Genomic DNA, 25,722 nt, shown 5'->3' with positions numbered 1-25,722 from the left:
TTCTATGGGATCCTTGTGGTACTCTCCATCAGTTACTGAGACCGGACCTATTTTTGGTCCTTTAGCCTAGAGAGGGTTCAACATTTCAACAAGACAATAAACAACAAACTGTCTTATTTTGCACAGTGCAGCACGAACAGGGAGGGATGCTGGCCAGCGTGAGAACTGGGAGAGGCAGGCTGGAGCTGTGTTTGGGTTCTCAAAGTGCCTCCAGCCACAGACTTCACTTTCCAGCTACACGACCTTCCGCAAGTTACTCCCTGTGTCAGGGCTGGTCTAAGAAGTTACTGAGATCATGTATACAAACGGAACCATGGCCAGCACCATAGTCAGTCCTTAATAAATAAACGTGAATTGTAAGTACTACACAGGTGTGAACACCAGTGCCTTAGCCATCTTGGAGAAAACACAACTGTTTGGTTTCACAGTTTTCTGTGCTGGTGTCAAGAACATAAAAGTGCGTGTTCTTAAGCTAGTGGCAGCTTTTTAATAATGTAAATACATTAATTAGCACTCAATTAACATCTCAGTATCAGGATTTCTGATACTGTGGGTCAATCCTGAGAACAGGAATTAGAGCCTTGCTGGTGGGAGAATTTACCACCAGCCCTATCAGTAAACATTGGAGGTCAGGGAGGTCACATGTCAGCAGTGTCAGGGACAAGGTCAGGGAACTGCCCCTATTCTCTGCTTCTTTGAACTGGAGTAAACTGATACACTGGGCACCAAGCATCAAAAGTGAATTGTTTGTGTTCATCCCGTTCATGAAGAATCACAAATGAAGTGTAGGAAAATATTAACACTGAGATTAAGTTTAAATTATATGTAATGGAGATAAATGAAGATGATGTTATTTCTTCCTCATTGGTAAGGTATGTTGATCCATTCTAAAGTAAGACTGGACTGAAGCCAAATTTGTATTTTTTATAATATCTATTCTGCTTCCAGTTGCCTTCTTGGTAGATGACTGTAGTAACTATGAGCTTCATTGTGTAGTATTTAACCACTGATTTTCCTTTTTTGTGTTCATGTGAATCCTTTGGTGGAGGTGCCTTTTTCCATGGGTGTTTAGTTATTCAATCTTTAATGTATATAATACATATGTGCATGCACAGAAGGTAAAAGCTAGCTTCCTACTTACACTTTTCTCAATCACTCAAAGTATAGTGCTATAAAAAAGTGTAAAGTTGATGAAACATTAATTGTTTCACTCGGAATACTCATTTTTACCATTCCTGCTATCACACTGCTTAAAGGCTCCCATTAAAAAGATAATGATGGGTTGGCGGATGTAGTTCAGTTGGGAGAGTGCTGGTCTAACCTACAGGAAGCCCTGCACTCAACTCCTGATACCACATTAACCAGGATCAGGAGCTCAAGGTCACTCTCAGCCACACAGTGAGTGAGTGAGTTTTAGGCTAGCCTGGGCTACATGATATGTGAGAACTTGTCTCAAAAAATAAAAAGGAGGCATGCCATAGGGCCAGGCCTGTTTCTTCATTTTTCTGATAAATACACAGTTTTGAAGGAAGAAGAGTTAATTTGGTGAAAGTAATTAATTACATATGTGCACACAAAAAGTTTTAAACGTGAATACTGTAGTGTAGACCCCTTCTGGAGGTCAGGAAGGCAAACATGTAAGAACCTTTTGAGAGAACGGAGAATGGGAAATGCAAGTCTTATGTCTGAACCTCAGCCAATGGGGAAAACTGCTATTAACTACCTCCCTTTGCCAGTAATTGAAGCTATAAAAAGAACATCATTACAGCAAGGATAAGCCTATCTCGCTGTCTGAGGCAGAGACAGGGAAAAAAAAAAAAGTGAAGGCATTCTAATTTTCTGAGTACTCAGCAATCTTGGTATCAATCAACATATAACTGACCTTGTGTTCCAACTTACAGTAGCTACCCTTCGCAGCGCATCATCTTTCTGCTGGGGTGAAAAAGCTGGCTGGGATCCTACTGCAAAACCTAAAAGCACCTTTTAAATCACTACATGCCAGTCAGCAATTTGAGTCTCCAAAAGCCACAATCTGTTTAAGTGATTCATTCAACCCTATGGCAACCATTAGATAAAATTTCAAGTTATAGCCAGCTGCTACAAAACAGAGGATTCTGGGGTTAGAGCATTGGTGGCCACAGCTTACTAACCCTGGACTGAGCTGGCTCTCTTCACACCTGCCCAGTGTTATTTGTTGGTGTGTTCACTTGACTCATGACTACTGCTACTCATCTCCTATCACTGTTTCTCCGGCCCTGGACTTTCAAGATGCAAACTCTCCACTGCTTATGTGTAGCTTCCCTAAAACTTGTCTGCACGGCTGCAGGTAATTGTGCTGTCTTCCCTATCTCCCACCACAGCAGACACTAGAGTCTTTTTTGACACATGACTCTTGAGAGTTAAGTGCGGCCAGAGAATCAGCCACTAACAGTGACATGTAACAGGGACACGAGGTACATCACTTCCAGGCACAGGCTTTAAGGGCCCCAAGTGAGATGTGCTTATTCAATCTCCTGCTTCAACGATGGGGACACACAGTTAATGGCGATGCCAACCTGAGACCTACAGTGAGAGGAGGGATGGAGGAGGCCAGGGAGTAGTCAGTCTGTGAGGAGTACATAAACCTGTGCTCTTTTGTCCGCTTAATTTTTACTCAATTATTTGAAGAGCTGGGGACTGAATTCTGAGTGGCACAAGCTACCATGCGCCTCACTTTTCTCTTGTACCCGCAGCCGAACCTTTCCTGTTTGAAAACACTGACCTTTCTGTCTGCTGCTAGTGCTCACCAGCAGCCTACTTTTTGACTTTTTGACATGTGGTCATCTTTAATACAGCACTGGCACCAAAGCCAGTAACCTTGGGTCTTGTTTTCGCTTCCTACTTCCCCACTCACATCCAAGCACTCATCCGACAAGACTCACCTGCAGGCCGGTGCCACTGACCTTCTGCACACCTCTCCACATGTGGTTGGGACTAATGGCCACTTTTCTCGATTATATAATCCTATGGCTTCCAAATAGTCTTTCTCATCACTGGCCTTTTATGGTTCTAAATGATTTTCCAAGATGATGAAAATGGTCTTCATGAAAATTAAATCTAGATAGCTCCTGCACTCCCAGCCCTTCTAAGTTTGCCAACTACATTCAGAAGCTTGTTTCTGAGCTGCGCGGCTTGCCTAGCTTTTATCAGAAGGATCAGTGCATTATTTGTGATTTTGACACTGAAGCTCATCGAAGTTAGGGACTCCAATGCGCCCACTGTCACTTGTGTTCTGGAAGGGAGCCTGGCACGAACGGCTGCTCATGCAGCCACAGGTGAGATCCAAACTTCTGTACGCTGGCTCTTCAAAATCTGTTTCCAACTTGTCTGTGGGGCCTTGCTTCCTACTTCCTCTCTCACATGCCTGGGCTTTGGCTGCTCTGAACCTCGGTCAGGAATACAATTCTGCCTGTTCTAAACAGGGCAGAATTCTAGGCATACTTCGATGACTAGCTCACCGGTCAAATGGTGCTTTCTGAAAAATCCCTGGCAAAATTAACTGACCTCTGAGATGAAGCATTCCCATCTCTTTATTACAGGTTAACATTTAACCTTCTAAGAGCCACCTAGCTAGCAGGCCTGCGAGCCTCCCAGGGATGGGCTCCACATTTGTTTATCTCTGAGCTCCTAGCTCTTGGTACTGACTGTGTGTATCAGATAGCAGGCCCGTGATCCAGTTTGTAAATGAGTAGCATTGTGTAAACCACATACCAATCTCCTACTCACATATCCTATTGATGGATGTTAGGGTAAATTCTATGTGCTTCTATATTTATAACTGCTATTTTAAAAAACCTAGCATTTTACTTAACTATAGGCCAGCAAAACTTGTAGTGTGTGTGTGTGTGTGTGTGTGTATGTGTCCATGTGCATGTGTGTCCACATAGGCACAGCAGTTTTGGGGGGAGTGCTATAATAAATTAATATGAACTGGGTAGCCTAAAACAAAAGAAATTTATCCCTTCCCCATTTTAGAGGCCAAATCCAAACTTACTGAACAGGATCATATTCCTATGAAGGTTCTAATTATGTTTTCTACCTCTAATGGCACCAACCTTGACTTACATAGCTATCTCTCCCATTTCTGCCACCATGGTCACACTGCCTACTCCATCCCAGATTCCTTTCAATTCTCCTCCTTCCTCTTACAAGGATGCCTACTATGGTTTTACAGCCCAGTTGGGTGGATATCTTCATCTCATGATTGTCAATTACTTCTGCAAAGATTTTATCTATGTAAGGTAACATAAAGAGGGATTTAGATAGAGACACGTCTTTATTCAGGATGGGATGAGCATCATTCAACTACATTGTGAGTGTTTGTGTGTTATTATTATGCCACAAAAGGAGTCCTTGGGCTGGTAAGATGCTTCTGATAGGGTAGGGGGGGCGAGGGGCAGGGGGGGGGAACGCTTGTGCACAAGGCTGAGCACTTGAATTTGATCCCTGGGTCCCACAAGGTAGCAATAGAGAACCAGCTCCCAAGAGCTGTCCTCTGACCTCCCCACACTTATGTGTACACACACACACACACACACACACACACACACACACACATGATCTAACAGTTTCCCTTTTAGTCAGCTTCCTGTTACTATAAAAATACTTACTTGATATAATTAACTTATAACGTAAGGCTATACTTGTTTACACTTTTGGTGAATTTACTTCATTGGTTGCCCTGTTGCTTTGGGGCCCATGGCAAGGCAGCACATCATGGTGCAAGCGCACAGTGAATAAAATCATTCACTCTGTAGCCAGGAAGCAAAGGAGAGAAAAAGGATCCCACTCAAAGGCGCAGCACAGGGACCTGAAGTAGTTTCATTAGGCCTTACCTTTAAATTTTTCCATGACCTCCTGCCAGCACCAAGCTGAGGCCTAACTCTTTAACAGGGCCTCTGGGAGACGCCCCAGATCTACATTATAGCAGTCCCCACTAGAGACGGGTAGTTTGGGGACTAGTCCTTGGACTTCAGCTTGGATAACATCCTACCTTGTTTCAGGTGCTTGCTCTGAGCACTGAATGACTTGTGTGAAAGACATTCCACAGGATGACTATAACACATGCCATCTGGTATGTTGACATCCCAGATGTGAGATAATCATTTCACAACAACCAAGACAGAATAAACATCACTGATTAAACTATGCCACACCATTAATTATAGAGCACATTCTATTGAAAATGCACACTTTAGAATCAACGCATATGCTGATGTCCATTTTGGGATATGTTCCCACAACACATGGAAAAATGCACATAGCTTTTGATAAGATAGTATAGCTAAATCTCAATGACCTACTAGCAAAAACATCACCATTATGTTGGCTTCATCTGTCCAGTTCCTTTCCATTAAGCCAATGCATATAAACATAATCTTAGATAGAAAGTGCCTTTGAGAATTAAGTGTGAAAAGTCAGGGCCTTAGAAAGACTCTAGAATATATGCATGTTTGAACATGACTTTATGCAACACAGTACCACACACAGTGGATATATATATATACAAGGAAAAATTTCAAGTCTCTAAATCTTTTGAGCTAGAGCAGGAAGGGAGAGATTCTGGAGGCGAGATGTTTCCCTTGCCCAGAGCCTGCTAGAAGATTGTTAGGTGAAGAATGAAGTGTATGCACATGTGCACACATTATACACTCCCAACACACCTGGGGTGGAGTCATTGACTCGGACTTCTAATCTATCCAGTGGGACATCAACACTCATTCCTGTGTGACCTACGATGGGATGAAAGGTCCAAATCTCTGCTCTCGGCTTAGAAGTTCGAACCCAGATGGAAATAAAACATTTAAGTACACATTAGTCCAATTTCCTGCAGCGCGTCAGGGAACCCAGGGCTGAGGATCTGCTGAAAGTTCCAATAAGACAAATGCAATGGACAAAGCTTCAGAGAAGATTGATGTAGACCCTGTGGGTTCTGAGGCTGAGGTGAGAACCACACTCTCCTGCATCTTTTCTAAAAAGGTTTAACTCTAGCCTCTGCAAGTGAGATTAAATAGAACTAGGATGACAATGATGTAACAAAATGTGAGAAGTTTAAGTGTTTAAAAACGAATAGAGTGAGTCACTGTGGAGTCTGAAGAAAGTAAACACTTACACATTAAGAATTAATCCCAGTACTCAGGACGCAGAGGCAGGAAGATCTCTGTGAGTTCGAGGACAGCCTGGTCTACAGAGCGAGTTTCAGGACAGCCAAGGCTACACAGAAAAACCCTGTCTAGAAAAGCAACAACAACAAAAAGAGTAGTGTGCAAAAGCGTGCCCCTTGTTTGTACCAAAAATAACAGAACTGCACAATTATAGAGTCTGAAAAAGAGTACAACTTGCAAACCCCCTCTTAAATTATGATTCCTCCCCCACTCCTTTCTATTACACACACACACACACACACACACACACACACACACACACACACACACACACACACGGCAGCTTAGTAAAGAATCAAGTTAAGCAAATGCTTCCCTGGGGGAAGCCCACTGCCAAAGCATCTGGGCTCTGCTTCCAGACGGCATTTGACAAGTTCCTATCACTTCCAAAACCTCACCAGGGCAGCCCTGCTTCAAAAGGAATTTAATTTTTCTTTGCACAAACAACTATTGGGTCTCCCATGGCCAATGGATGAGAAGAACACATCAATACTAGAAAGGCAGATCTTCTATGACTTTTCTTTAGGGAATAAAGAGATTGTTTTCAGATTTCATTAACCTTTTATGTTCTTGGAACACAGCCCAGGGTAATCTCTGAAAGACAGGTGTGGCTCAAGTGTGTTTTCCTATTGTTAAAAAGCAAAATAAATTCAACAAAGATAGCTCATATCAGTGGTAAACAGGTTTTTTTTAAATAACTGGGCTCAAATAACAGCAGCCTGTAGGAAAATAGAAATCTTACATCATATACAAAAATTAATTCCAGATGGACTGAATACAATTTTGAAAATTTTAAATCTTCCTAAACAATCTAAAGGACTGTATGCACATTCTGTGTTTCTGGGTAGGTTTTCTTAATCAGGACTTAAAAAGGGGACTCGTCTATCTTTGTAAAAATTAAAATCTGTTCAGTGGAATAATGCAGAGTTAGATACAAGTGTAAATAAAAAAAAATACTAAGCAGAGGAGCGGTGAGATGGCTTAGTGGCTAAAGATGCTGCCAAACTTGACGATCTGAGTTCAATCCCCAGGTCCCTCAGGATACACAGAGAGAACAGATTCCTACAACTTGTTGTTGTCTGCCCTACACACACACACACACACACACACACACACACACACACACACACACACACAGGATTTACCAAGGAGAAATGCAAATTAATGTAGCAGTAAGACCTTATTTCACTTCCATCCATTAAGCTGGCAAGAACATCTCAGACAAAGGTTGATGTAGACTTGGGGAAATTGCATTCCCATATTTCTGTGACAGAATAAGAACTGCGATAGGCTTTTGGCCTTCATCTTATCAACCCTCATTAAGTGCACCCCACTCCACCAGCTGGGCTTTGAGCTGATGTAAGGCTACCTGACAGCCTCCCCACTCTCCGATCCCCCCACCCTGACTCCAAACTCAACCCTCTGACTGTGACATTACAGAACTCAGGAAGACAATGGTATGAGAGATAGTTGAGCAGAACAGACACACAGTAGATGATTCTGGGAAAACAGTGACACCGATGACTTACATACAGCGAGGTTTGGTGAGTTAATCACCAGGACTGCCACTCAAAAAGCGACCGAAGGTGGGTGTAGTAGTGCACACTTTAATCCTAGTACTCAGTTTTTATGAAACCATGACAGAATTTGCACATGTCTGTGTAAATGTTGACACAGGGTGAATAGAGAGCAAGTATGATGAACACACATTGATTGGATTGTTGGAATATACCACCGTGTGGTGGTTTGGATAAGAATGGCCCCCATGGTATATTTGAATGCTTAGTCACCAAAGAGTGGCACTACTTGAAGAGGTGAGAAGGATAAGGAGGCATGGCCTCGATGGAGCAAGTGTGTCACTGGGTGGTCTCCAACACCACACCTGCTTGCTACCACGCTTCCCACCATGATGATAATGGACTAAGCCTCTGCAACTGTAAGCCGGCCCCCAATTAAATGCTTTCCTTTATAAGAGTTGCCTTGAGCATGGTGTCTCTTCACAGCAATAGAACAGTGACTAAGACCTATGGGCAGGCAAGGTTTTGAGGATGGGAGGGCTTGATGCAAAGGATGAATGGTGGACTACACATGACTTCAGGTCTTAGTGCGCACATGTCTTTCCTCCCTACTGTCCAGGCTCCACCTAGCCTGGAGCTCCTTTGAGATCAGAGTATTCATCTGTACATAAGCTACTCAGATTACTATATTCCAGTTGAATCAAAGAAAAAAAGAGGGGAAGAGGGAGCAGCAGATGAGACACAGCAAGGTTGGGATGAGCTACCTCGTCCACAATGTAGTGAATCGGAGCCTTTTCCTCCGACAATAAAAAATTCTCTCTCAGCGACTGTCACCTCCACACACTGACAGATACAGCTGTTCATAGAGTCCTTCAGTGCTAGGTTGGCAGACTGAGGCAATATTTTATTTCCTGTCAACCACTGGCCTACACAGAGAGAACCGAGCCAGGCTCTTCAGACTCCCTTCTCTGAAGACTGCTTGGTGAAGACAACATTTACACAGCTGTTCTCCAGAAGACAAATAGCATCCAAGCTCTTGCATGTGCATGTCTCCATGTCTTGAACTGCCTTGTGAGTTTCTATCACTCATCCTTGAATACCAGAGCTTAGACTAATGGCGATGACACTCCGAAGCTACAACAGTCTGGCTCACCTAACTGGTCCAAACATCACTTTGGGTGTGTAGTGTTTAACAGGCAAAAAAGAACACATGTGGAGCCGGGCGGTGGTGTCACACGCCTTTAATCCCAGCACTCAGGAGGCAGAGCTCTGTGAGTTACAGGAAAGCCTGGTCTACAGAGCGAGTCTAGGACAGCCAGAGCTACACAGAGAAACCCTGTCTTGAAAAACAAAAACAAGAACCCACCCCAAAATTGATCATGACTATTTAATTACAAAAACAGAGGTAACAGCTACTTAATAACAGAAGAAAACAGAAAGAAAATTTAAAAGTGATTAACTCCTATTAGATGAGATTATCCATAAACATACCACAGAAACCAATATAAAGTTCACTGAAATTTTTGTTATTGTGATTGCAAGATCTTTGCAAAACATTTTAAATTGAACAAAAAAATCTTAGGAAATCCACATAAAATATATTGAAGCTGATTTAACAGTAACTAACAAAACCCTAAGACAAATGAAAAAAGTATGAGTTTTTAAAAAATTATCTAAATTTGCAAAAACTAAGAAATGACTGTGACAGTCAATGACTTGCAAAGTGACAGGCTTACTCATTCTGGTCTGAACAGTCCTAGATGCAATTTACCAACACGTTTGAACAATCTAAAAGCCACACTTTGGGTGGGAGCCTCAAATAACGATATGATAAGAAACTGACCAATGTAGGTACAAAGACGTTTTCAAAGACAGCACACTCAAAAGCAGTGTCTCACAACAGGAAAATGGTCCAAAAAATAATGATTTACCAGCAAGGCAGAAGCCCATTAGTCTTAATAATTTTACCTTCTAGCAATAATGAAATGCAGTGCAGCGGTGTGCACAGCTGAAGCGTGGGCAATTTGGTCCCACTTCTACATGTTCATCCTTATATTCCATGTCTGTTTAACACCAACAATTAATATGCCCTCTGAGTTTAAAGCCATTATTCACTCTGTCTGCCTTTTCTTTATTTTCCAAATTTCCTGTAATGATGAAGATAGAAAATACTATTTTAAATACTACCATCACACCTTTCTGTCTGAAGGACCAGAATAGGGGACAAGCTTCTCTGAAAAATTATACAGCTATTCCCACGAGTGTATCAAGTCAGGGAGAAAATGTAAAAAGTACGCAACAACAAGGTGAGGTGGGCTGTATAACCACCATTTCTTTTAAATACACAACTCCTTTTGGCTTCCCTTTAAGACAGCACTTTCGACTCTAATAACGGGTTTCTCGGCTGGGGCTAGAGCTGGTGGTGGACCAGCTTGCCTAACATGTGTAAGCTCTAATTATCCCGCACCCTGAGACAAACAAACAAAAACAGGCTTCTTAAATGCAAGGGAGATGTCAGGGCTGCTTTAAAGCCTTTCTGAGTAACAGGAGGTCTCTAATACTCAGTGGCCCCATCTCCTGCCATAGGGACCCTGGGGCACAGGTCAGACTTTAACTCTCTGCCTTCTGCTACTCCCACATCAAAGTGTCAAAGTCCTGACCAATGAGATGCTACGTGAAACGTGGTGAGGAACTAGGAGGAAATACCCCTTTGCCCTTCTTGCTATTTGGGACGCAGACGAAATAGTTTGGGCTCCAGCAGCCATTCCGAACCATGAGGTCATGCTCACAGTGACAACAGCTTGAAGGGGGCAGAGCAGAAAGAGAGCAACAGCGTAAGTCTTCAACTCTGGGCCTGACTCGTGATACGGGACTGAAATTAACCTTGACTCATACACAATAGCCATGATAAATGAGTTTCTGAAATTTCTGCCGAACCTATCTACCCTGGCTCCCTTTCTTTTAACTGGCCAAAACACGGGACCAAAATAAACAGGAAAAAAAATAAGGGCAGCCTCTTACTAAAGCTTTCTGTTACTTGTTATTTTTAAGTAAGTAATTTGAACCTTCTAGAGCACTTCTCTCTCACATACCCACATGTGCCTCTCTCTCAACTAATTAAGTTGCTTTTTAACTTGGGCCCAGAGCTTGATTGATTTTGTGGGACAGTGGCCCCGAGGTAAAAATGAATGCTGAAGTATTCCAAATGTGAACACCCTGAAATAGTCTGAGATGAAAGACCTGAGGGCCTAAGACTAAGGACAGAAATGACAGTGGAGTGGACATATGTTAGTTCTGTGGTTCTGGGTGTTCTCACTGGTCCACTGTGCCTACAAGAGAACAGTAATGCAAAGTGAGCACCACTCGTGGAGGAAACAGCATCTGCAAAGGTAGATGGTGACTAGTTTTCCATGGTTTTCTCGAGAAGTCCTTTACCTTTTTATGAATGGACAGCAGCCTCCACAGTAACCAGTGTTTGTAACTGCCTAAAGGGCAGTAGACACGATTAAAAGCAACAATGCAACAGAAAGGGGGTGACACTTGTTTTGAGAATGCAAACCTTATCCCCTGATAGAAAGGTAGCAAAGTTTCATCTCTAACATCTTAAAAGTCTGGTATTAAAGAAACTATCGTCTTAATAAAGAAAAAAATTCTTGCTGAACAAATTTTTTCTCTATTGAGTTAATAAAATAAACCAGCAGATACAACATATCTCAAATCATTCCAAGGATATGTACATAAGCACTGCTCAAAAGCTATTCTATTCTCTTCTATACTATGACTAGGCCTGACCCCAATAACCCATAGTGCATGCTCAGTATTACCCAGAATAACAATACTTCCACAGTGCTAAGAACTCATATTGCATTTTAAACTCAATATCATGGTATTTATTAAACAATTATTAAGCCATCAAAAGCTCAAGTGGTATTTAAATACTTCAATCTGGGTTAGCAATTAACAGAATCAATTAAAATGACTTGCCCTGTAATTGTAAGGCAATGCATCCACAGTACTGTAAAAGAGCTTGGGAGTGTTTTTCCTTCCTTTCCTACAACAGAATACTCCTTCAAGGGCATAAAAGGAAACTCATTGTCTGGGATTAAGATACTACAGTCAGTCTTGTGGCTATTCTAGGAAGAGGCAACTGTACCAAATTAGCAATTACAGTCTTGTAGCACATTTGAACCAAGTGGTTTGCTTTGCTTAGAAATAAAATTGCTAATGTTCACAGTGAGACCCTGGGCAGCTGAACTGATGACTGTCATTGGGCCTTTCTTTCCTGAAGTAAGTGATGACTAGTCTCAAAGACTCAGGCATTCTAGTGTATACACATGGGGATTGTGTGAGCAGCATAATGACATCCAAGTTTGAAAATTCAAAGGCATGTACATGCAACATGTCCAATCACCTTCATGTTAGTGTGACAGGTGGTTTATTCATCCAGCAACTTTTCATTTGCCCTGAAAACAAGTTACAATTTCTAGAAAGAATTTACTTAAAGTACTCGAACTAGCAGCCCCATGAACCATTGTCTTATTAATGATGATGGTCCATGTGCCTCTTATTGCTTGCCTAGCATGTTGATTCTGATTTATAAGCTTAATAATGCCTCAAACTGAACAAAAGTGAACTGCTATTACAGGCCCGCAGACATCTGAGGCCACACTCGGATTTGCTCATTCATTTATCACGTGCTTAGTCGTAGTTTCCTGTGTGATGGGCTGTGTGCTAGGAGCTGAGAAATAATAAATACAGCTCTAGGTATCTTTAACCTGCCGTCGGAGAGAAGACTGTTGAGGATTTCAGAGCTTAGGTACATAGGAAAGTCAGGGAGGCTTTTTATGTGGGAACATGCCACAGTGAAAGAACTAACCTCCAGAAATTTCAAACATTTTAGCAGATATTTTGCGTCATTTTCAAGAATGACAAAATATATAAACTATGAATGGGAGTTTCTTTTCATTTTGCACACAATAGCTGGTGTACTAAAGGCTGAGGGTCCTGCTAAGGCTACAGGGGAGTTTCTGAGTCTTCCAAGAGCTGTGGTTTAGTAAGTGAAAAGACAGATCCCTTAGGGAAGCCAACAAAAATAAACGAGTTTACAAGCTGGGCTACAAGAACTGGCTATTTTAGTAAGGCAGCCAATGAGAAAAAGAGACCCAAAATATTCTCTCTTCAACTGATGAGGCAGAGGATCACCAGGCAGAGCATTTTCCCAGATCCTCAATGCCAGTGTGGAAATGCATTTCATGCAAGACTTTCAAAGCAGCCATGGACTTGTAAAACAAAGACACTAAAGTAACTATGTCCACCCTCGCCTCATGGGTCTAAATCTTTATCACTGTCCACTGCCTATGACAACATCCTCTCCCATTTTGAGCTCATCACTCTTAGATATGGCTGACAATTAGAGTAAGTCAGGACTGGAAGAAAATAAAAGTATTTAGTGTGTTAGAGAAGATTAAGTGAACTTTCTCATCATTTACCTTGCATACAAAACTACCGACCACCAACAGCCAAAGCCATGTAAATATGTACTCAGATGTTTAAATGTCTCAGTTCCTTTGCTTTGGAACCACTTGGACAGACCTACCTGTGACTCTGGATTCAGTTAAAAATCCCTCCCTGAATTCCTGCTCCAGCCTCTCTCAGCCCAATCTTAGGTTTGCTCATAACACTTTCTCACTGATAAGGGCTTCCCTCCTTTTTTATAGCTTGCAGATGCCTATGACACACCTACAACTCACAGGAGGAAGCAGACTAAGCCACCTGGAGCATTTCTGGTTTTCCACTTGTCTAAGTGTAAGAACATTTCTTATCCCTGTTCCTTCTGCATGCTCAATGACACATGCCTAGAAGCATCTCTAGGCCAACCTTAAACATGTATAGATACTATTAGGCAATATACATGTAATTCACATATGCTAACACATTAATGCCCAAAATAAGCAGACGCACAAGACTGCTGGCTCCCACAAGGACCAAAGCTTTTCTCACTACTATAATTCTAATGTCTATAACACATTATTAATAGTATGAGTTTAATAAAATAATAACACAGGACCATTTATAAGACACATCAGAGGTAGGTTTATTTTTCCTCCATGAAAAACTACAAATGAATGAAATGAAGAGACCTAGCCAAGAACGTACAGCTACAAAACAGTAGAGTTCTTGACTCCAAATTCAACATCATTAAGCATCATTTTTCTTTCCCTGGGCTTGTGTATGTGCCCTCTGTGTTGTAAATAGACTGCCTGGGAGAAATGAAGCCGTAAGATAAGCATGTATATCTTCTGGGCAGTATCTATATGCTGTTAGTTACATCCATGTGTGTACACCCCACCCCACGTCAATCACAAAGCACATTTTCAGAACTTACATCAATTTCAGAGACAAAGCATGGACTTAGAAGGATCTCTGACATTTGCAAGCAGCCATCTGGAATCCCTTGGGGTTGTTCATATTTTTCCTTCTACAGTCTCCAGGTGCATAACTGATAAAGCCCAGAAAACCTTGGCACAATGCAAAACCCAGATACCCACAACCCCAACACCCCAGGCCTTAGCATCAGAATGGATTTTCCCTATAGCTAATACAACAATTAATTTTAATTGTCAGCTTGATTGGATTACCAGCACACACCTTTAATCCCAGCATCAGCACTTAGCAGGCAGAGGCAGGTGGATCTCCGTGAGTTCAAGGCCAGTCAGGTCTACAGAGTGAGTTGGACAGCTAGGGCTACAGGGCTACACAGAGAAGGGGGGGGGGGAATGCCCCCAAGTTATTACTGAGACAAACACTTGGGATGTGTATGTGAGGATTTTTCTTTCCAGAGAGAATCAACTACAGGCAGAAGACTTACTCTGATGTGGATGGAACCATACTAGGGTCTGGGATCCAGCCTGAAAACAGGGGAGACAGGAGAAAGCCAGCTGGGTGTCACAGGTTTTCTCCCTCTGCTTCCTGATCTGCAGGGATGTGAGCAAGCAGCTGCCACAAGCTCCTCCCACAGTGACTAGCGCCCCTCAGACTGTGAGCTCTAATAAACCCCTCCTTCCCTAAGTTGCTTCTTGTTGGATACTGGGCCACAGAGGTGACAAGGGGAACTAACACAATAAGGTAGGAGACTGAGCTGTTTTGTTTACCTATTTCTGACTTGCATCACTTTCATTTTTCTCCTCTCCAGCATTTTCCTGCAGCCTTGGATATCCTTTCGGAAAACAAAGCCTTAAACTCTGTTTTACTATCCTGTACCAGCATTCTTCATGCCAGGGTTTGTGTTCAAAGGCAAAGCCAACCCTTTCCAAGAATCCAGCTTCAAACCTACAGAACAATACATTTCCAATTCCCCCGCTTCTAAGGATATGTATTTAAACAGTGTTCTGCTTTGACCATGACTACGATGCAAGGGTCTCTCTCCTATTGTGACCATGCCTGTGAGGGATGGAAGCTGCTCTTGACGCACCCCTGCCAGACGGTCCTTCACCCACTAGATTCAGATGCATATTGTCTTCTCCCAGATCTCTCTAAAATACACTGGGCAGGGATACAAAGATCTCAAGGGGATAAACAACGGAAATAATGAAAGGGCTGATGCACAGTGAGGGGTGAAAGTCTCCAGTATCTGAGCAACAGTTTTTGTACTTCAAGAAATTCTGGGCTGGAGAGATGGCTCAGAAGTTAAGAGCACTGGCTGCTCTTCCAAAGGTCATGAGCTCAAATCCCAGCAACCACATGGTGGTTCACAACCATCTATAATGAAATCTGGTATCCTCTTCTGGAGTGCAGTCTTGACATGCAGACAGAACACTGTATACATAATAAATAAATAAATCTTTAACAAAAGAAAAGAAATTCTGCACGTGTTGTGGGAGGTGTCTCAGGAATGAACCCAGGGCCTCTTGCATGTGGGGTAAGCGCTCTATCACTAAACCGCACTCCCAGCCCCTAATTCTTTGTTTGGTAAAAGCGTTGGTGGATAAAGGGACTTGCCACAAAAGCTTGACAGCCTGAGTTCAAGCCCCAGAACCCACACAAGAAGGACGAAAACACAGATCCGATACCATAAAGCCGCCCTCTGAGCTCTACATACATACCATGCAAGCCCCATCACAAAGTAATAGTCATCTTTTTTAACATCTGGAATTTTTCAAATTCTAAAAGTCTTATGGTAAAAAAAAAAAAAAAAAAAAGTACAAAATGTTGTATTCCAATCTACTCTGTTTGTTTCAGTACTTGTGACAGAGTGATCAATCAAGTTATTTCAAACAGCAGGGTAGGATGAGTCAGGACATTATTTAGGGTCGGAGGACACAGAAGCATGAAGTTAAGGACATGAGGAAAAGGTGCGAAGATCTATAAGAGCCGAAGGATTTATCTGTGCCTCCTTACAATAAATACTACTGAAGGCTGGTGAAATGGCTCTGTGGCTGAAGGTACCTGCTGCCAAGTCCAATGGGCTGGGCTGGATCCCTGGAACTCAAAAGATAGAAAGGAGAGAACCAATGCCTTCGGGCTGACCTCTGACCTCCATACTCATATCATGGCACAAGCATGCATGTGCAAACACATACACACAAATGCATGTGAGAAAAATAATATCAAACACTGGAAATCAAATATAGATTCTACTAGAGCTTTTGAAAGGATAGAACAGTGTATTGTAAAATGTCAATGTTTATAATAGGTTGAGCATTCTTTGTATTTAAAACATGAAAGGTTTTAAAGCACAAGTTTAAAATGTGCTGAGGGTACACGGGTTCACATAGTTTTTAAGGAAAAGGACAGAAAGACAGGAAGGGAAGGAGGGAGGGAGGAAGGAAAGAAGGGAGGAAGGAAGGGAAGGAGGAAGGGAAGGAAGAAGGGAGGAAGGAAGGGGGAAGGGAGGAAGAGAGGGAATAAAACTCTGAATTAGATCTTTAGGACTTTTTGCAAGACACAGCAGAAGGCAGGCAGCTTCCCTCAGACCTGGTTTTGAGCGTGGACTGCTGGGGTAGAGCAGGGGTTAGCATTCTCTGTCCGCTTCCTGGTTCTGAATGAATTCACGGAATCTGATCCTAAAAACAATTTACAAGAATACAACCATTTAAAATACCTGACAGTCAGCCAATCAATAACTGGGATTGGCCTCTACTCACTATAGTTGGCCCATCAACTCTCCCAGGGAGAACAACAGGCTTTTCCTCTGGCTTCTCCAGAAAGACTTGGGGGCAAAACCTAGGAAGTCTCACCAATTTTTTTTTTTTATTATTTAGCACTCAAAGATAAATTTCTTCGTTGGAGAGCAGGCAAGATGGGTCAGTGGGTAAACACACTTGGTGTCAAGCCTGATGGCCTGAAATCCATCCCCCAGACACACATGGTTAGCAGGAAAGACTTAACTCCCAAAAGTTGTCCTCTAATATGCCCATGTACACTGTGATATGTGTGCCTGTGCAAACACACACACACACACACACACACACACACACACACAAATGAATCGACAAATTAAATGTAATTTAAAATTTTCATCATTGGACATAACAAACTGAATGCATCTAATTGGCCTGGCTCATGCAAAGAGTTGGAAAGTTCTTCATGTACTGTAGAGTTAATAGTTTTAAAATAGTGACTGCACAAAGAAGCTACAAATGTAAGCCCCAAACACCACTTATTTCCTTCTCTCTCTCCCAACTCTTTCTCCCTTCTGTAACCTCCCTTCTTCCCTTTTCAGCCCCTCCTTTGGGAAGCAAAAAGTCATCTAAATATGATGGATGACGCCAACTCTTAATTCGGTGTCTACACGGTTTTAAAAATATTGACTTTCTGGTCCTCAAGCTTTCAGAGACAGTGTGGCTATTTAGAGCAGAAGTCAGACCTACCCAATCCCACTCCCTTTTCTCAGGAGGAGGCAGCACAGCCTGCGTTAAGGGGCGGTCCTCCTAAGGGGCAGTCTTCCCTGGCACAAAGCCTGCTGGAAATCCTACTGCTCATTTTGAGTCTTGCTCAACTTGTCTGAGTCCAGGCTCCCCAAATCCTTAAAAGCAGGCCTGCTGAGGGACAAAGACAACGTGCACCATGTGGAAACATACCTGCATACAGCAGGCATCTAATGCTCAACGCTGACCAACTCCAACCACTGCCTAATGGCAGCCCCCCATCAATCTTCCACTTAGCATAATGTCAACTTGTGGCACGGTTTTTCAACTTCTTTCTGGTTTCTTTTAAAACAGCTGATTTGGAAAACAGCTACTTTTCATGTCTAGGAGGCGCGCGCGTGTGTGTGTGTGTGTGTGTGTGTGTGTGTGTGTGTGTGTGTGTGTGTGTGTGTGTGACTGTAAATCCTGAGCGTTTCCCAGTGGCACCTGAAGCTATTGCAGTAATGTCCTTAACCTGTCCTCCACACTGCAGTGACACACAGACACATAATGAATCTGTGATCTGGCTCTTTTAAAGTCTACCCAGATTAAATTGTTAGAGTAACTTGTCCCCTGCCCCCATCAGATTAGCAAGGACTTAGGAAGTAAACAAAGAGTCCTGCTATAGTGAGGATGTGGGCCCAGTGGTATTCCCACAATGACTGTGCTTGCATGAGTATAACCAACCTTTGATCCCTAGAGCAAAGACAATCGTATCCTAAGTTTTAAAGAGTCCCGTGTGCATTCAGCAAGGCAGGAATGCATTCTCAGCCCTCCCCCTCAAAAACACTGCCTATGTACGGGAATGCTCATTATCTCAGAACTTACAAATAGCAAGAGGATGAAGAAGGAGGAGAAAGAGGAGGAGGAGGAGGAGGAGGAGGAGGAAGAGGAAGGAGAAGAAACAACTTTATGTTCATCCTTCAGTGGTGGAGTAGCTATAAATACAATTTAATGTCCGTCAATAGTGGATAGGTGTTACAGCCATTCCCATAGAATATCAGGTAGCTGTTAAAATCTGTGCTAACAAAAGGAGATGGTAGCGGTCAAGGAAGGAACCGGGTATAAAAGGTGGCACTGGCTACACGTGTGAATGTGGTGCGCTGAAGTGACTCTCAAGTGGCAACCAGAAGAGGAGTTTACAGTAACGAACTACAAGTACACATGGCGATCAAATCCATGCCAGGCCTTGAAAGGACTCAGTGTGAAGACCTGCAGCCCACATCCTAATTGGAAAAGAATGTGGGGTGAGCTCAGTGCAGACTCAGGTCCTTTTAATGAATGACAGGGATAGAATAAGTGGATAATAAGACTAGGAAGTAATGTCTGAGGCCTCTCTGCACTCTGAGTTAGAGGAAACCCGCGTGAGTTTCATACCACTTGCACCGATGCTCTCTTGCCTAGCTAAGAAGTTTTGGCAGAGTTTGCAAAGATGCGGGAAGGTCTGGAAATGGAAAGGTAAAGACTCACAACCTGCCAAAGCATACAATTTTACAGAGTGGAGGAGGAAATGAAAATGCACGTGTGCACCCATGTGAGCATGTGCACGCGCGCGCACACACACACAGGTCTGCAAATACATATTAAAGCACAACACACTTTGCCAAGTAGAAATGCCTCAACATGCCATCTGTCCTCCCCTGGACTCAACAGTATTAGCATCACACACTTCATTCCTAGTTTATTCCCAGTGCTCACCACAACCATCAACGATAATCAGACAGGGACAGCAAGCATGCCAATGTATCGCAGCCTTCACAGACTTCCGTCTGTGTTCATTCTCTTTAGCATGAGATTTCCTTGGGGCATGCACACATATATATCTCCTGTGAAGCACTCTTTTACTCTAGAAAACAAGGAGTAAGGCAAGTGCCAGTGGCTGGGAGGAATAGCATCCCTCTGCTCAGACCTATTTTGATCTGGCTTGTATGTGGCCACAGCTCTGTCTACGTGCGTGCCTGCTGCCAGCCTGCCCCCCCCCCCGCATCCCCCCCCCTTACAGCAGAGCAGCAGAGCAGACTTCCTACAACCTACAGTTAATATGAAGCTAAACTCAGTGAAGTTATAGTGTTAAAAACAGACACAACTGAAACTGCCCGCTCCAGTGTCACAACTCTCAAGCCCAAAGGTGTCCCCTTGACTGCCAGTAACACATCTACCCATTTGTTTGCAGATGTCACAGTGCAGAAAAATTGTGTGTGTGTGTGTGTGTGTGTGTGTGTGTGTGTGTGTGTGTGTGTGTGTGTAGGTGGCTCTTTGTTGTTTTCTTGTGGTCAGTTTCAGGAAATACAGGCATTTCTTGGTTCAGAGCTCAGATTGCAAATCAATATGTGTTTTAGTGGCTTAAATTTTTTTTTCTAAGCTGGAAGCGCGCTAAGCTAATAATTAACCTTAAACATACCATCACTTCTGCTAAAGACATTTTCTGTACACAGCTCGTTGTTGGTATAAACAGCTGTAATAAAAGGTCTTCAAGAGACGAGGTCATTTTCATTGGGTCACCTGGGAGCCTTTCCTCTGAAATCTGCAGCTTCTTGGCGGACACAGGGAGGGCCGGTTGGAGAGAACACCCCAAACAAGATACCACCCAGAGCCCAATTATTTTCGTTAGAAAGTTGTCTAAGATTACTTCAGGGCTCCCAGATTGAGTCCAAGGTTACTAGCCGCAGGTTTTCACGATGTTGATTCTTTTAAGGTGTCTTTATTAACTGTACTGCAAGGGTTCTGATTCGCACTTCTCAGGCGGCGGCGGCTGCTGCTGGGGAGGAGTGGAGAGCAACGCGCCAGAGCTGCGGCAGCCTCGCGGGCCAACTAGACGGCCAGGGGCCAGCACTGACCCCCCTACTCACCCCCACCCCCACCCCAGGTCCCACCCTTCCTGGCACCCGCGCGCCCCGCAGGCACTCACCGCTGTCCAGCCGCGCGATCTGGGGCAGCCGGTAGGTGCTGACCAGCAGGTCGAGCGGCACGGCCACTGGGCTCCACTTCACATCCTTGAGGCTGCAGCCCAACGAGGGCGCCGGGTCCATCTTCCCCGCCTCCTCCGGGCCCCGCGCTCCGGCGCCCGCGCCACCGCTGGCTGGCGGGCGGCTCCGCACTCCCGCCGCGGGCAGCCGGGCAACGAGGCACAGCGGCGGGGACGCCGGCGCCCGGCTTCAGCGGCCACACCGAGGCATGGCTGGCGCCCCGCGCCCTCAAGCCAGGGGAGCACTGCAGACGGCCCGGCTGGCTGCGGCGGCTCCCGCTCCGCCTCCGCCTCCCTTGGCCCCGGCTCTGCAGCTGCGGCGGCCGGCCGCCCGCCTCCTCCTCCTCGGCCCCCTCCTAGCCTCCGCCTCGAGCACAGAGTGAGGAGGAGCCGCGGGTCCGAGGAACGCCATAGCAGCGCTCCCGGCACTGACTAATCAACAAGGTGCAAGGGACGCCTGCGCAGCCCGCCCCGGCACCGCCTCCGCGCCCGCCTCCCCACTGGGAGCTCCGCCTACCTGGAGCTCAGGCTCCGCCTCCCCAAAGTAGGCCTCGCCTCTTTGGCTCAGGCTCCGCCTCCACGCCACTAGCTCCACCCTCTCTGGGGCTCAGGCTTCACTTTCCTGGAACTCGGGCTCCACCTCCACTAGCTCCGCCTCCCTTCCAGTAGGCTCAGCCTTCCATACGTCCCGCCCCCTTACGACCACGCCTTCTTCTAGCTCCTCCTTCCTCCGCCAAGCCCCGCCTCACTCGCCTCATTCCCACAGGCCCCGCCTCCAATAGCCCCGCCCCTGCAGGTTCCGCCTTCCACACTTTTCCCTGCCTCCCTCCCAGGCGGCGCCGGGGATTGCGGTACCCGCTCGGCTGCGCTCCGCAAGCTTTGGCTCTCGCTCCCCCGTCCGACCGCTCGCGCGCCCTGCAGCCTCGCCTGGCGTGTCCTTTCTGGAGCCCAAGATCCAGCGCTCTTAGCAGTCCGCAGTTAGACCTCTGGCAGCTGCAGGTTGTCCTCGCTTTAGGGACCCGGGTGGGAAAAAGCCTGCTCGAGGCCCCTGTGGAGCCAGTCTTCCGTGGTGCTTCCCCCACGACCCTACAGACCTAGCTGGAAGTTTCTGTAACCAGCCTAAGTGTGGCTGGCAGGCAGGATGCAAAAGGACAGAGACACAGAAAGCTGTGGAGTGTCAGCGTCCAGGAGGCCACCCTCCTCTGATGCGCAGAGGGAAAGGGCAGAGAGAGGTTCTTTTCTGAGAATCAGAGATAAATCCCCTTTCCAAAACATGCTACCTGAACTTTTGGGCATATCACAAAATGGCACAATTAGCAATCAACCAACAGTTACTTTCCATAATAATATTGCCCACAGTTTTGAAATAGGGTTTGCTTGTTGCCAACGGAGCTCAGGTAGTAGAAGGGAGTGCAAGGTTCCAATTTTCCAGGCACACCCCTGACTTGAGTGTTCATCTCCCCCCCACCCCGCACGCACACACACACACACACACACACACACACACACACACAAAGTTAAGCTAGGAGAGACTGCTGAGTTGAACATCCACCTTCCAGGGCCCTTTACTTAAGAATATTAGCTAAATTATCTACTAAATTCTTCTGCTCAAATATTTAATTCTAAGACATGTTTATCTTTTTTAGTCATAAAGTGAAAAAAATTACACCACAGGTCCATAATGCCCTAAGATTGGCTCACATGTTTCAAAACCATACCATGCTAAGAACCAGCTATTTTTTCTAAATATCTTAATCATTTCTGAAAATAAAGCTTAGACAGAGAGAGGGAGGAAAGAAAAACGACAGAAACTATCTAAGGCTGGGCAAGGTCAGGGGTCCTTCATTTGTCCAGTAAGCAGATCCTAAATCCTTATATGCTGAGCTGATGTTCTAAAACCATCACTTTCTGTTTCTATTTCATTCTCCTTAAAAGCTTCGGGGAATATGAAAAGCAGTTCTGTCTCCCAAAAAGGACTGATGACCTATGACCTAAAGACAAGACAAAAAGTAAAAAAGGTTAATGTAATTAGATTTGTTTTTAAATCAAGAAGGGTCTTACATTAGATTTGCTCTTATTGCTGACCTGGCAGAAAAGATTTCATTTCAATCTTAAGTATTTAAGGGAAGAAGTCTTAATGAGCCAATTCCTGGTAAGTTTTCCATCCTGAAGAAATCCTTCAGAAACATATTAAGGATGACTATAAGAATAGATCTATTAAACTTCCAATATTCCAAATATGTTTTGAGAATTATTAAGCCAATACAGGATATATAAAAACACAAAAGTGGGGTGTAGAGGTGCTATTGTTTGGACCTTAAATGTTTCCCTGAAGCTCATTTGTGAGAGGATTTGGGAGAGCTACTTGGAAATGGTGCAGCCTTTAAGAGGTGGAGACGGATGAGAGGGATCTGGGTTATTGAGATGGAGTTGTGCTTACCCCACCCCCAAGGATAAACTGTGGAACCCTGGCCTCTCACTTTTCCTCTCTTTTGCTTTCTAGATACAATGAGGTGAACACTCGGCTCTGCCTCACAGAGGCCACAAAGAAAAGAATTCCGCTCATGAAGGACCAGCCCCATGGAGGTAATTCACACATTGTTTTCACTGTGCCTGTGACTGTCATTTTCACATATTCTGTCAGTACTCAAAAAATGTAAATTTTGAACACTCCTGATTTAGGATTTTAAATTAGGAGTGTTTGGCCTGTGTTATTGAAAACACTAGTGGACGGGACTGGTTTTGGAGAAGAAATGAAGAGACAAATTCAGATTGAAAGGAGGTCTTACTTAGATTTAGGAAAAACAGCACACAGTAGAGGAACAGGCCTCGAAAAGAAGACTCTGCCCCCCCAGCTCTGGAGTCCATCAAAAAAGGCACAAGGACCCTGGCAGAACTGCCCTTGATAAACCCAGGGGTGACCAGGACAGAAAATACCTGGGGACTTGTGTGGGGGACTCACCCCAGCCTCCTAACTGTGCACCGCTGTTCACAAATGCATAGTGTGTTCATTCTCTGAACTATCAGCTTTGCGAGATGAAAATGCTACATGTTTCTCTTCCCATATCACAGTGTCCTGGAGCGCAGAAGCCAGAGGCCAAGTGGAAGGGCAAAGGTCACGGCCCTTGGGTTTCTCTGGAACTTCAGGCTCTTTTTCCTTTCGGCTAAGTTCTATGTACCGAGAAGTCACTCTCTGGCTAGATTCTTGTAAACTGTCTGGGTCCCCCTTGTCCAAGGAATAAAGTAGAAAGCCCTTTGTGCAACCACATATTCCCTTAGGTGGCTGATCTGCCTCCACGACTCATTTCTGCCAGCTGCCATCCGACATCAAGTGATGGCAGTAACCATCTTGCTGTTGCATGCCTTTGTAGGCATCCTCTCAGCCTAGACTGCTTCTCTCCTTCTCTCTTCCTGGGGAACACCTCTACTAGCTCTAGCTTTCTGTATTCTACAACACATTGTCTCCTTTTCAAAAGAGAACCCTTTTCTATGAGGTCATTTGTACCCAGGAACACCCTCGTCTACTGCGCTAATTGCCTTCTGTTTTCAGGCTCGCTTTCCCAGGTAGCTGTGGGCATGGATATGCTGGATTCCTGTTGGTGTCTCTACCTCCTGCTATCGTGCTTGGTACAGGAAAAGTGATAAATGCTTGTTGAGTTGACCAATAAATAGCTCGGTTCAGCACGTTCTGTGTTACTTCAGAGGTCACCGTATTTCTTCATCCTAAGCAACCGACCAGGTGGAGATATTAGTAAGACCTTCAAGATCCAGACCCGTGTGGACAATGTTCTTTGGCATTCATCTGAGCCCGCTGCCAGTGAGACCCCCCACTCATCACAAAGTAGAGATTATGTTTATCGTCCAGTGTTGTGATCATTAATGGCATGGATAACATGTTTATTGTTAACTTATCCGTGGTCTCCCTTACTATGGCTTTCTCTCCTTAAAGCAGCAGTTCTCAATCTGTGGGTCGCAACCCCTTTATTGCCAGGGGGCAAATGACCCTTTCAGGGAGTTGCTTAGGACCCTCAAAACACAGATATCTCCATTACAATTCATAACAGCAGCAAAATTACAGTAGGAAGTAGCAACACAAATAATTTTATGGTTTGGTGGGTGGCCACCACACCATGAGGAGCTGTATTAAAGGGTCGCAGCGTTAGGAAGGTTGAGAACCACTGCTCTTGACGCCGTCCTCTGTTAGCCTTCCTACCACTTGGCATGTAGCAGCCGCGGATGGTGTCTGTGTATGTCTAAAGTGACTATGTGTCTACGTCCCCTGAATGGACACCAAGAATTTACCTTTGTCAATTCTCCCTCTTCTTCGCTTTTGATCCAGGCTATGACTTTCCTAGGTAAACCGTTGGCTAACACAGATGTTACAGTGATGTTGGAGGACCACAGAGAGAACCATCACAAGCTGCTGTGCATGTGTATGGGAGTCAAAGGAAACTTGTAAGAGTTGATTCTCTCATTCCACCATGTACGTTCTGAAGACATAAGTCTGTGTTTAGGTGCGGTGGCAAACGCCTTAAACCACTGAGCTCTTTCTCCATCGTTGAAAGCTTGATTTTAGGTAAGATTTCCCTTTGTGTGTGTGTGTGTGTGTGTGTGTGTTTGTTTGTTTGTTTGTTTGTTGTTGTTTTTACTATTTACAGTTCTTCAAAACAGATAACGTTATGTGAAAAGTTATAGAAACTTCAAGAAGTCAGAAATAAAATGGCAAATGACAAGAATGAAAGTTTTGAGTAGAGAAATAAAGTGTTGGGTTTGCTCAAATTGTCATATATACGTACGTGATTATGCATCTGTATAACTTCATAGGCCAAAATAAGCTCTAGTTCATGAGGACGTTGGTTTGTGTGTGTGTGTGTGTGTGTGTGTGTGTGTGTGTGTGTGTGTGTGTGTGTGAAAGGTCTATTTACTCCAAGCAAACAGAAGACCTTGGTTGGAGGATGCGTGTACTTTTGGGGATTATGCACGGTCACGTGGACAGCGGTTGTCTACACTGTCCCAAAGCTTCAGTAATGCTCTAAGAGGAAGCTTAATTATTGAACGATTAACTGGTCATTTTGCATGTTAATGAATTGGTGTTTTAGGGATCAGTTGTTATTTCCACTTTACAGTGTTGG

At 44.4% G+C, this 25,722-nt stretch overlaps 1 protein-coding gene and 1 long non-coding RNA gene across 5 annotated transcripts in view; one reads left to right on the top strand and one right to left on the bottom strand.

The window, feature by feature from the left end:
* The window catches only part of GAREM1 (GRB2 associated regulator of MAPK1 subtype 1), a 176,715-nt gene extending 155,287 nt beyond the window's left edge, over nucleotides 1-21,428 (bottom strand). The window contains exon 1 of one of the 4 annotated variants that reach the window (XM_084780630.1): nucleotides 21,108-21,428. Coding sequence is in view for 2 of the 4 variants with exons in the window: in XM_084780627.1 (XP_084636753.1) it covers nucleotides 20,534-20,654 (121 nt within the window). In the remaining 2 variants the exon portion in view is untranslated. Of the gene's footprint in view, nucleotides 1-20,026; nucleotides 20,308-20,533; nucleotides 21,018-21,107 lie in introns of those variants that run through there. The other 3 variants (XM_084780627.1, XM_084780628.1, XM_084780629.1) reach the window with 3 other exon arrangements.
* LOC311596800 lies at nucleotides 20,997-23,165 on the top strand. The gene is made up of 4 exons (XR_014778984.1): nucleotides 20,997-21,134; nucleotides 21,424-21,589; nucleotides 22,526-22,608; nucleotides 23,094-23,165. It is a non-coding gene; the product is annotated as an uncharacterized lncRNA (long non-coding RNA).
* Nucleotides 23,166-25,722: the final 2,557 nt, after the last annotated feature.

The sequence above is a fragment of the Acomys minous genome (genome assembly GCF_964271855.1).
Source record: "Acomys minous genome assembly, chromosome: 4".
In the NCBI taxonomy this organism is placed as follows: Eukaryota; Metazoa; Chordata; class Mammalia; order Rodentia; family Muridae; genus Acomys; species Acomys minous.
Note: the sequence above shows the minus strand (reverse complement) of the source record. Positions and strands in the feature narration are given on the sequence as shown.